Source organism: Sturnira hondurensis, unplaced genomic scaffold, assembly GCF_014824575.4.
Source record: "Sturnira hondurensis isolate 20B ecotype Veracruz unplaced genomic scaffold, ASM1482457v3 Scaffold0013559, whole genome shotgun sequence".
NCBI classification, from domain to species: domain Eukaryota; kingdom Metazoa; phylum Chordata; class Mammalia; order Chiroptera; family Phyllostomidae; genus Sturnira; species Sturnira hondurensis.
Genome location: NW_028086190.1, coordinates 5,613,222 through 5,625,230, shown reverse-complemented (window position 1 = coordinate 5,625,230; position 12,009 = coordinate 5,613,222). Strand labels below are relative to the sequence as shown.

The 12,009-nt window shown below is 40.0% G+C and overlaps 1 protein-coding gene across 1 annotated transcript in view; it reads right to left on the bottom strand.

Moving 5' to 3' along the window:
* TTC39B (tetratricopeptide repeat domain 39B) overlaps nucleotides 1–12,009 on the bottom strand; it is a 146,027-nt gene that overhangs the window by 20,905 nt on the left and 113,113 nt on the right. The window contains 7 exon segments of the mRNA XM_037061938.1: nucleotides 1,288–1,379; nucleotides 2,011–2,172; nucleotides 5,553–5,612; nucleotides 5,703–5,770; nucleotides 6,586–6,694; nucleotides 7,992–8,057; nucleotides 9,435–9,540. Of these exon segments, the coding sequence (XP_036917833.1) occupies nucleotides 1,288–1,379; nucleotides 2,011–2,172; nucleotides 5,553–5,612; nucleotides 5,703–5,770; nucleotides 6,586–6,694; nucleotides 7,992–8,057; nucleotides 9,435–9,540 (663 nt within the window).

Sequence of the window (12,009 nt, the reverse complement as noted above, 5' to 3'; positions counted from 1 at the left end):
TAAACATACACTTTGTCTTATTTGTAAATGGACTTCTTGTTCTGTGGGATGTTTTGAGCAATCCTTGAAAATTCTTTTCCTTTGACCTACATGTAGACAGATGTAGTAGCATCACGTCCTCCCAAACACCAGCATTGTCTTAGTTCTTTAAGTACGCAGTGCCCCTCCCGGCAGCAGGGTCCCCTCACGGGCTGCCCCCTTGGTCTGAACCGCATCACAACGACTCCCCACTGCCTCTGCAGCTTCTGCTCTGCTTCCAGCCTCCTCCCAACTGTCACTCCTCCCATGCTCTTGTACATACCTCTTCTCCTACTGGGGAGGGAGGGGACAGTGGGATGTGTCAATGACGCAAGCACTGTTGGTTTCTGACTTGCTAACTGGTGGTCGCAATCACTGAGAGAACGAACACTAGGTTGCTAGGGAAGGCTGAGCATGATGAGTTTTAAATGTTTTGACATATCCAAGTAAAGGTGGCAAATGGGAGATAGGAACAGGGGTTCAGAGCTCAGTCTTGAAATCTAAACTAGAGAGATAAATTTGGCTGGGATGAGACTTCCTAATGTGAAGACTGACCTTTGGAATAAAAAGCACCAACATTTAATCACTGGTTAAAATCGATGGGCCTACAAAGATACTAAGAAGGAACGATGAGACAAGTATAAGGGAAAAAGTCAGTCATGTATTGTAATTTTGCCATAGTTTGTGTGATTACTTCATTATGTCTAGTTCCACTACGAGACTCTACACGGACTAAAGCACACCCATTTATTCAGCACCTAACACAGAACTCTTCACACAGTACATGCTCAACAAACAGGTTGGAGGGAGGGAGGGAGGGAGACTGGCCTAAACAAAGTTAAACAGATTACTTCACAGAAGAGCTTATCAGAATCTTTGACACACTAATGAAAATGAAGGATATGCTAGACTATATTTCTTAACTTTATGTGGTCACAGAATGCCTCTGATTAACAGGAATAGTTAACATCTTTTGCTAACAATATCATTTTAGGAAACTGTTCAAAATGCAATAGCAAAGCCCCCAAAACAAAACAAAAAATAATATGTTCTCAAAATTCCCAAACATACCAGCATATCTGCAAAATCCTGGTAAAAGGATGACATTTTCACTCTTAGCTAAATGTATTTTTTGAGAGTTCTTGTATGAAGTACGTAGATACAGAAATATGAAGGTGAAGCATAAGAGAGCACTAAGGAAAAAAATAAGATGTATTTGTGTACTCTATGTGTTCAAGGTCTTGGTCCTAGAAATAGTGTACTGCTTACCTGAATAAAGTTACCACGTTCTCGTTAGTTGCTGCTACATCCTCCTCCGGAAGCATACTCAAAATTGCAGCTTTCAAGAACACGTATGTTGCCTGGAGGAAGAGAAAAAAAGCATCTAGTTACAGAAGATCTCTAGGTCCATGACATTTCAACCCTGCAATCAGGAATGACCTACAAATCTCCCAGACATATTATTTAAGAGGCATCAAAGAAATAACAGAAATAGAAGTTTTATATTCCCTGCTCCATATGAGATTAACACTTTTCACCTAATTCTGACCATTTTCCTGTTATATAACTTGAGTGATCATGGGTGAGAAAACAAACAAAATGAACAAGAGATCATTATCTCACCCTTCCCAACTTTTTAAAAACAGATCAGAATCAGCGTTAATTATTATGAAAACCTTTGTCATCGGGGCATTGGAAACTCTACAAAAAATCATCAAACCTACTGATATTTAATAACTTTTAAATAGAAGTACAGTTAATCTTCAGAGTTGTAAAGCCTCTACTGAAAAGGACTCTTTGGATGGCATTTAAGGCAGGCAGTGCTGAGGACAGTAGTCATAAACTAGAGGAACTAAATGCACATCTCCTCCTTTTACAGATCTCTAAGCCGAGAAAACCACGTTCACGTCATACTACTGAACAAACAGTCCTCGTACGTCCTGTGTACTTATCAGCAAACACACCGACATTAGTAAGAGCACTGCACTTTACCTTGGACCATTTACTCTCTTTGCAAAGCAGGTCAGAATAGTAATACGCCTTCATCCAGTTTTGCTGGAATATATTAATCCACATCAGCTCCCAATAACAGAGATGGTGAAACTGTTTCCATTCTTCTTGAACTGAAATGCATTTTCGAAATATCTCTTGTGCCTATAAGTCAATTGCATAAAGCTGATCATCCAGATATAACACAAGGAGATAATAACCTAATGGGAAAATACATCAAACACTTTGTACAAAAAGAGCAAAATCGCCACTCATTAAGCCACTCATTATGATGCTCTGTTCCTTTCTTCACGTGCAGTGACACAGTTAATTTCTGCCCCTTTGTTTAACTTTACGAGGGGGTCGTGAAGCTTTATGACGTGGGAATAGAGATGTTATGAAATGTAGAATAAAATGTAGAAGTCCTTTAAGAAAAGATTGATGATAAATGTCAGTAGTTTGAGAGGCTAAAATATACTTTAAACAAAGTTAAAGGCAACAAACAGTCTGGGAGAAGATATTACCATCTACATAACTGGCAAAGAATTAACCCTCATCACACGACAATTTTATCAAATTCTCTACAAAAAGACAAAAAACTCAATGGGAAAATTGTCAAAAATGAATAGGCAAACTAGAAAAATGTACAAGTAACAAATATACATATAAAGAAATTTGTAAACTGAAAAATATAAACTTAAAAATTAGATTATCATTTTTTAGCCAAGATAGTGGCAAAAATAAAACAGGAAATGTCCAGAGTGGGCAAAGCACACTGGAAACAAGTTTTCTTACATCTTTGTAAGAGTTTAAGTGAAATAGTCTTAAGTTAGGAGGGCAATCTGTCAGAATTTATCAAAATACAAACATCTTGACCTAAAAACCCTAATGATCAGAATGTCATACACACACACACATTTATACACAGAAATATCCACATAATCATGTTTATGACTGCACTGATTATGGCCAACAAATTCCTATCAATAGTGGACTGCTTTTAAAAGTGCAGTGCATCCATCCCATGTAATAGAGCCTAGCCATCAAAAAAAAATGAGTGACACTTAGATACACTATCGTGGAATGAAACCCAAGGTGTATTGTAAGTAGAAAAATAAATAAATCAAAGAAAAATACATGTTTGACTGACCAAGATGGAGGCGTTGGCAGAAACACTGTCTCCTCGCACAACCAAAATTAAGGACCACAAACATTTAGAAACAAAAACATAGCCAGAATAGATAGAAAATTGAACTGTGCGGAAGTCTAACAACCATTCATCCAGACGGGTAAGAGGGGTGGGGTCGGTGGGCAGCAAAGAGGGGTCATGGCAGAAAAAAGCAGTGGATGGTTAAGCCAGGTGCGCAAGCAGCACAGGGCTAGCAGACCCCGGGCAATGGGAGGAACTGAGCAGACCCAGTGAGGCACGCAAGGCCAATGGCTACCGCGGTCACACATTCACACGCATATAAACCAGGCAAACCAGCACCAAGATGAATGGCGCAACCCAGGGCCCCAGAGACAGGAAATAAAGCCTAAAAGCATGGATTGAAAACACTTGTAAGGGCTGAGGTGCAGGGAGAGACTCCCAGCCTCACAGGAGAGTTCACTGGAGAGACCCACCGGGTCCTAGAACATATACAAGCCCACCCACCCAGGAATTAGCACCAGGAGAGCCCAATTTGCTTGTGGGAAGCAGCAGAGGGGGCTGAAATATTAGCAGAGCAAGCGCCATTGTTCCCTCTGACCCCGCCCCCACATACAGTGCCACAACCCAGCTACTGGGTTGCCCCGCCCCGGTAAACACCTAAGACTCCACCCCTCACTAGGTAACAGGCACAACCAGGCCAAAAAATTATGGCTCAAACAGAAGAATAAATCAAAGCCCCAGAGCCAATACTTTTAAGCAACCAAGAGATGGCCAACCTTTCAGATGCACAGTTCAAAATACTGATGATCAGGATGCTCACAGAACTAATTGATTTTGGTCGCAAATTACATGAAAAAAGAAGGCTACACTAAGTGAAATGAAGGAAAATGCACAGGGAACCAATAGTAATGGGAAGGAAACTGGGACTCAAATCAATGGAGTGGACCAGGAGGAAGAAAGAAACATCCAATCAGAAAAGAATGAAGAAACAAGAATTCATAAAAATGAGGAGAGGCTTAGGAACCTCCAGGACATCTTTAAACGTTCCAACATCCGGATTATAGGAGCACCAGAAGGGGAAGAGGAACAGCCACAAGTGGAACACTTATTTGAACAAATAATAAAGGAGAACTTCCCCCGTCTGGCAAAGGAAATACACTTCCAGGAAATCCAGGAAGCTCAGAGAGTCCCAAAGAAGGTGGACCCAAGGAGGAACACACCAAGGAACACCATCATTACATTAGCCAAGATTAAAATGAAGGAAAGAATCCTCGAAGCAGTAAGAGATAAGGAGACAGTTACCTACAAAGGAGTTCCCATCAGACTATCAACTGATTTCTCAAAAGAGATCTTACAGGCAAGAAGGGGCTGGAAAGAAGTATTCCAAGTCATGAAATCCAAAGACCTACAACCAAGATTGCTCTATCCAGCGAAGCCTTCATTTAGAATGGAAGGGCAGATAAAGTGCTTCCCAGATAAAGTCAAGTTAAAGGAGTTCATCATCACCAAGCCCTTATTATATGAAATGTTAAAGGGACTTATATAAGAAAAAGAAGATCAAAAATACGAACAGTGAAAGGACAGCAAACTCACAGTTATTAACAATCACACCTAAAACAAAAGCAAACTAAGCAGACAGCTAGATCAGGAGCGGAGCTACAGAAATGGAGATCACATGGAGGGTTAGCAACAGGGGTGTGAGAGGAGGAGAAAGGGGGTGAAGGTACAGAGAATAAGTAGCATAGACGGTGGGGAAAAAAGGGCAAGAGTAGTGTGGGACATGTAGAAGCTAAAGAATTTATGACACATGGACATAAACTAAAGGGGGGGAATGTGGGTGGGAGGGGATGTGCAGGGTTGAGGGGAATGAAGGGGGGGATGGGACAACTATAATGGCATAATCAATAAAATATATTTTAAAAAAAGAAAAATACATGTTTGATCCCATTTATACAGAAGAAAATTCTTTTTGAGAAAATTTATACAAACGGCTTTTCATCTTCTTAAAGTAATTAGTGGATAGTTACCTTCGAAGGGGAACACACAGGTAGTACAGTGAGGTTGTATCTTAGGCAGGGCCAGAGTCCAAAGTCAATATTTAACATGGAAATGGAAAACAGTAGGGTCTTTTGAAAAATCCCTAAAAAGGTCCACCTGTATTCTGTATACTCTCCTGTGAACTGTTTCATGTACTTTATGTGTAAATGTAGACTATAACCAGTAATCTCCTACATATAATAGAATAAATGTACAACATTTAATTCTGGCTTTTTAATTACAGGTTTTTCTTTGTTTCTGTCAAGTGCATGTAGCTGAATTTACTTATGTTGAATGAGTATGCGATACAACTCTGCCATACTAACAACTCCCCAAGGGACCCCCCCAGATCAATTACCTTCTCCACATTCCCTTTCAGCAGCTCTATCCGGGCATGATAAAACAACATGAGCGAGCCCTGTGAAGAAAGGGAGAGAACAGACTGCTCAATAGCCAGCCCTGGCTGACTGATTATGGTTGAAACACAGGCTTGAAGTTCTGGGCGTACATTTGGGAACTGCTGGAGGAAGGGTGCAAGGAGACTCTCCGCTTCTACGAGGTTCACCTCTCCTGTGCCTGGAAATGTAACAGAAAAGCCTCAGTGTTCATGAAACATGGTAGATACTTATAATTAATTCTCTAAAGTTCATTCAAGTACAGCAAAGCCCTATTCATGAAAAAGGTGAAAACTGTTAATTTGTCATTTTTACATTAGGAAAATATGTTTCATATGAGACTTTCATTTAGGATTGAAACTCTCTGAGCTCTAGGATTCTTAAGAATGGAGGTGGCTGTCTTAGATTCCCAATTGGAATTCTGATTTTAATAGTAATATTCAGTTATTTTAGTCCAAAATTTAATGGAGAAAGAAGTCTAATATGATGATGCTAAAATAGATCACCTTAAACAAGTTTCTCAGAATTTTTTTAGCTAAGAACAAATAAAAAACTCAAAGGAAGAAACCCTCCCCCAACAAATATTACTATGACAAATGTCACTATTTGCCATCTTTATTCATAAATAAATAAGTAAATAAACAGATGTAAATTACTAGTGCTTACTTATTTTTCTAAATTTTTACGGACTCAGTTAAAAGATAATCAAGCATCAGCCCTGGCTGGTGTAGCTCAGAGCCCTGGCTGGTGTAGCTCAGTGGATTGAGTGCGGGCCTGCGAACCACACGATAGCGGTTCGATTCCCAGTCAGGGCACATGCCTGGGTTGCAGGCTGGTTCCTTGCAGGCCAACTACCAGCCGGGGACACACAAAAGGCAACCATACATTGATGTTTCTCTCCCTCTCTCCTTCCCCTCTAAAAATAAATAAATAAATAAAAATCTAAAAAAAAAGATAATCAAGCATCAATGACACAGAATATAATCCAGTACTCACCAAGTATAAGGGAGATGTAAGTGTGAAAAGATAATATAGTTAGGCAGCACAGTGGAGACCGCATGCTTTTTCCTGACGCACCTTCCCGTAGCTGCAGGAGGCCCAGTTCCTGGGGGGTTAAATGCAGTTTAGAATGTGAAGAGCATGACTGAAAAAATCATATTCCAAAACTTCAAAATGCTTGTTCATTTATCCCCACCCTCCAGGAAGATGGGTTTACTTCTCAAGAGCTTAGAAGAGTCATAATTCCTAACCAGGTATAAAACACCCTTACAATTTCTCCTATATCATGTGATTCTAGGGAGAAAAAAAAGCAGAGCTCATTTTATGGAAATGTTGCATTTCTCTGATATAAACATTAATGTATTAAAGCATATTGAGGATCTAAGTAGAAGGCACTGTGTGGGTATGAACAAACATGGTTCTATGTCTTCGAAGAACCTTTCCATCAAATAGAGAAGACAGTATAGGAAAATATGGTTTTATTAGAATATAGTGAGTGCCACGTGAAAAATGAATGGTCAATGGGAAGGGTAACCATTAAATACAGAGTCTGAACAGACAGAACATAACTTGTAGAGATCAGCACAAATACACAACAGCTTATGAAGAACCTGGACAGTACAATAAAGGAGGAAAAAAATTACAGGTTCTTGTCCATGTTCTAACTCATTTCTTAAAACCTGCTCTATTAACTAACAGGGACAGCTTTTGCAATAAGGCAACTCTGACAATAGCATATTGAGTATTAAGAATAACAAATGTTATACACTACAAAAATAACCACACTGAAATACAATAAGCAAAACTCATGGAAAACAAATCTTCTTGCTTAGTTTTACAGTACAGCTTGTAAAAACAAGGAATCCCCAAATACTGCAACTATGCTTGATCCATGGGAGCCATCCAATGTTAGACTTGAGGATCCAGCCAATTTCCTGGTTTTGGAGAAGACTCCGGGTGCACAAATGGGAAGGAAGCAAATCGAACCATGCAAGTGTACTACAGGCCCACCAAGCAGCAATACAGGGCGGGCAAGGGTGGGCAGGAGCAGGCTCACAGTTGTGAGTAGGCGAAACATGGGGTTTATTCTTGCATTACTTTTTTTTACTGTATTATTTTCCATACAAACAACTATAAACCTACTTTTGCCCCACCCTATATTAGTAAAACAAAAGCTTTAATTTCAGATTTTAGGTAACAAAGACAAAACATTCTAACTTTCAATAGAAAAATCGTCTGTAACTTCTGAAAAATATGATCAAGGACCAATGGCTTTTCATTGTCCTGCAGACGAACTGTCCACAGCTATCATGTTAGCCATGAGTACGTGCTGCATTATTCCAATATTCAATAAGTACTGTGTTATCTTTGCTGGCAAAGTAAAAGTAAAATTAAATCTGTACCCTATTTCCAGAAAATCCTATAAATTCTAGTAGTCTGATAATCCGTGCTGGTAAAAGGGACAGCATCTGTAAGAAAAAAATACAAATGCACTCACATGTCAGCGAATCTAACTGCAGATAAATGTTAAACTCTAAACAGAAAGTTTTAGTCATTCAATAATATAAGAAATTAGAACCAAGTTTAAATCATTAGACATGTCTCAATCATAACATACGACACATGTTGTAATAATTACTTGTGAGTAATTTCATCCAGCTAAAACAATAACCTAAAAAAAAGTTTGAAGAAGAAAAAGCTGGCCTTTTCAGCATGTGCTAAAGAATTCTTGCCCCTTTCTTTCATGAGCAATGATGAAATGATGAGAAGGCAATTCCTCAGTGACCACCTTGCCAAACAAGGTTTCTTTCAGGACGCTGGTCCCAAAAGCCAAGTCCGTGGTGCCTGCGGGCCATGCGTGCGGCACCGCCCAAGTGGACAGCTGCAGCACTGCAGCCCACGAGACCAACGTCCCTGTAGAATTGTGGGAAAGGGAAATCCTCCCCAGCCGCACAGAACTTGGGGCCCTGCACCTGGTTGTCCACTTTGCTCAGAGGAGAAACAGCCATAGGTGTGATTATATACTGACTCACAGGCTGTAGCCAATGGTGTGTGGTTGGATGGTCAGGGATTTGGAGAGAATGTGACGGGAAAATTGACGACAAGGAGGCCTGTGGAAGAGGTATGTGGAGAGACCTCTCTGAGAGGGCAAAAAACGTGAAGATACTTGTGTCCCATTGGAATGTTCACTAAAGGCTTATCTCAGCAGAGGACTTTAATACACAAGCAGATAGGCTGACCCATGCTGTGGACAGTAGTCTGTGCCTTTGCTCAGCCACCTCCGTCAGCAACCAAAGGGCTCACGAACAAAGTGGCCATGCTGGCACACACTCTCATGCACACAACTCCCTTCACCAGTTTATTTTCTCAAGAATCCCAGTCCAACCTTACTATAACTTCAAAATCTCTACTATATCACAATTTGACAGATATCTACTCAAATGCTTCATTTCTCCCCAAGCATCAAAATCATCCCCCAAGTTGCATCACTTCTTCCCCGATTTTCAATTCCAAAACCACCACTGCCGTGGCAATAAGACCTCAGATGTGGAAGTGAAACTGCATTCCAAGCTCCTTATTACCAAAAAAGTGGCACTAGTCCATTCAGAGTGCCATATGCGTCCCTTGCTGTACAATCCAAACCATTCTGAGCCCGTGCAGGACTTCCCAGCACACACCGATCAAATCCCCACTGGCTCACAGTTAAAGGTCACACCCGACATTAGCTACTTACCAACCAAACCCAGACAGGGGTTCAGGGTGAGGTTCAAATGCAGTACAGAAGGCACTGAAAACCTGTGATTCTCTTGCAAAGGATGCTGGTTGATATGTAATTATTTACTTACCAAATTAAAGGCCCCTATTCCAAGCTTGACACCCCCTTCAAACTCATAGAAGAATCGTTGCTCAGTTTTATTCTTCTGAATTATATGCAGGAGAGAAAGGCATTCCCTGGATTGAAGAAAATAGTTGTAGCTTAAGTTTACTATGACTCTGAAAACTATTATTAAGTCAAATTTCACATTACACACGATAAAATAATTGTCATTAAGCCAAAACATTAGAAAACATTTAAATGGATGTTGTCCTGCATTTTACTCTTAAGGCCTCTGGGTATTACCATTAGGGAAAAACAGCACACCCCTTCCTACACTGTTTTTCAGGACCAATCCTACTGGGCTTAAAAGCAAGAGAGGGTTCGAACACCAGCAACAATGACTCAGGACGTCGGACCCAGGGCTGCAATCTCACAGCCTCGCAGGAAGGTGGCGGAGGGACTTCTAGGTGTGGTCCAATGTCAGCTGCAGTGCACACTTCAGCCGCCCTAGTCACTTCCACCAAGTGACTGAGATGCTACTGACAAAAATACGAATTTCGGTGTGATCTCCACGGTCCCAAGCAGACCAAATAAATTAGAGCTTGTGACTAGGAAAACAGATAGAGGAAAGCAAATTCCATCACAATGGCTCCATTTGCCCTCTTAATTTTCCCTGTTCTATCCAAGCAAATCTTTCTGATTTCTCACTTTAATATCATTTCTATGCATTTCTCCCTTTCCCTTCACATCTTCAAAACAGAAATGCAAATTAAACACAATGACAAATATATAAAAATTAACAATAATCAAGAATTGGTTATCAAATTGACAAATATATATAAATGCCATATATATATATGTATATATATATATTGTCAAGTTGATAAATATATTTTAGAAGATTTTATTTATTTTTTTATTTATAGAGAGACAGGATGGGAGGGAGAAAGAGAAAGAAACATCAGTATGTGAGAGAAACACTGATCGGTTGCCTTTCGCATGACCTGGCCCACAACCCAGGCATGTGTCCCTGTGGGGAATCAAACCAGCAGTCTTTCAGTTCACAGGCTGGCACTCAATCCACTGAGCCACACCAGCCAGGGCAACAAATATATTTCCTAGTGTATTAAGAAATAACCAGATATTATGTATCATCTGATGTGATGTAATTATAAAGCCTGAACCTTACATTTGGCTTCATTCAAGACAAATGTATTTAACCTGAATCTAGTAATCCTGTAGCTCTTACTTCTACTTTACAGGAAATACAAGGGACCATGAACTGAATTGTACACTACCCACCAACCCCCAGACCCACCACGACATGAGTACGTTGATACTAACCATCCAGTGTGACTGTATTTGGAGACAGAGATTTTAGGAGGTAATTAGGTTAAGGGAGGTTATAATCTAGTTATAAGACTCTAGTGGAGTCTTAACCTGGTAAGATAGGTGGACCTATAAGAAGAGGAAGACAAAGAGACAGCACTCTCTCTGCCACATGAGGACACAAAGAAGGTGGCTGTCAGCGAGCCCAGAAGACAGTTTGCCCCTGAACCTGATCATGCACTTCCAGCCTCCAGAACCAGGAAACAATAAGTTTCTGTTGTTCAAGCTGCCCAGGCTCCGGCATTTTGTAACGGCAGCCTGAGCTCCATCCAACAAGGAGCAGTTAAAGGAAAGCTCAAGGACGCCACAAACAAATCTGTGGATGTTCTGCAGGGGAACTGGATTGGGCTTTTCAACAGCCATCATAAAAATAGAGACTCTTCTAAACTAAAATATTACTTAATGGACACAAACAGAAGATGTGCACTAGACCGTCTTGGGTTCAGTCCTGTGCGGACATATCAGCAGGAAGAGAAAGCTGGGGTCAACTGGACAATATAAAGATGAACTAGCTATTACACGAATGAAGATTTATTAACATGAAGAAGTAAAGACTGTTAACTCAAAAAGCAAGTTACAAAAGACTATATACAGTTTGATCTCCTTTTGCTTAAAAAATACATGTATCTTTAGATTTGTGTAAGAATTACTCTTAAAAAATATATACTAAGGTGTTAACTATAATCATTGACTGGTAAGAGTATGTGATATGTGTGTGTATGTGTGTTAATATTTGCTTATCTACATTTCCCTATATTCTAAAATACATATGCTATTTTTGTGACCATAAAGCATTATTTTAATTTTGAAATGAAAATCTAGGGCTTGCAAAGGTAAGAACAAGCAGATACATTCACCTACTACTGGTAAAATGTTACAGTGCGGGGGTTGGCTCACTGCTGGGACACGGCCTCACCCACTCATTTCCTAACTGTCCATGGCTGCTTACTCACGTCGGTCACAGAGCTGAGTGGTTGCAATAGAAATCTTATGTCCCTGCAAGTATAAAATACTTGCTATCTGGTCCTTTAAGAAAACGTTTACCAATCGAATTATTCTTCAGAATAATCTTGCAGTATATACCAAAAATCTTAAACAGATGCATATCTCTGACCCAACAAATCCAATTTTATTCTAAGGAAATAGCTTGGATACACACAAACCTTACCTAAAAAGAGAGATAGTGTATTGCCTATCTATAATGAAATTTTATA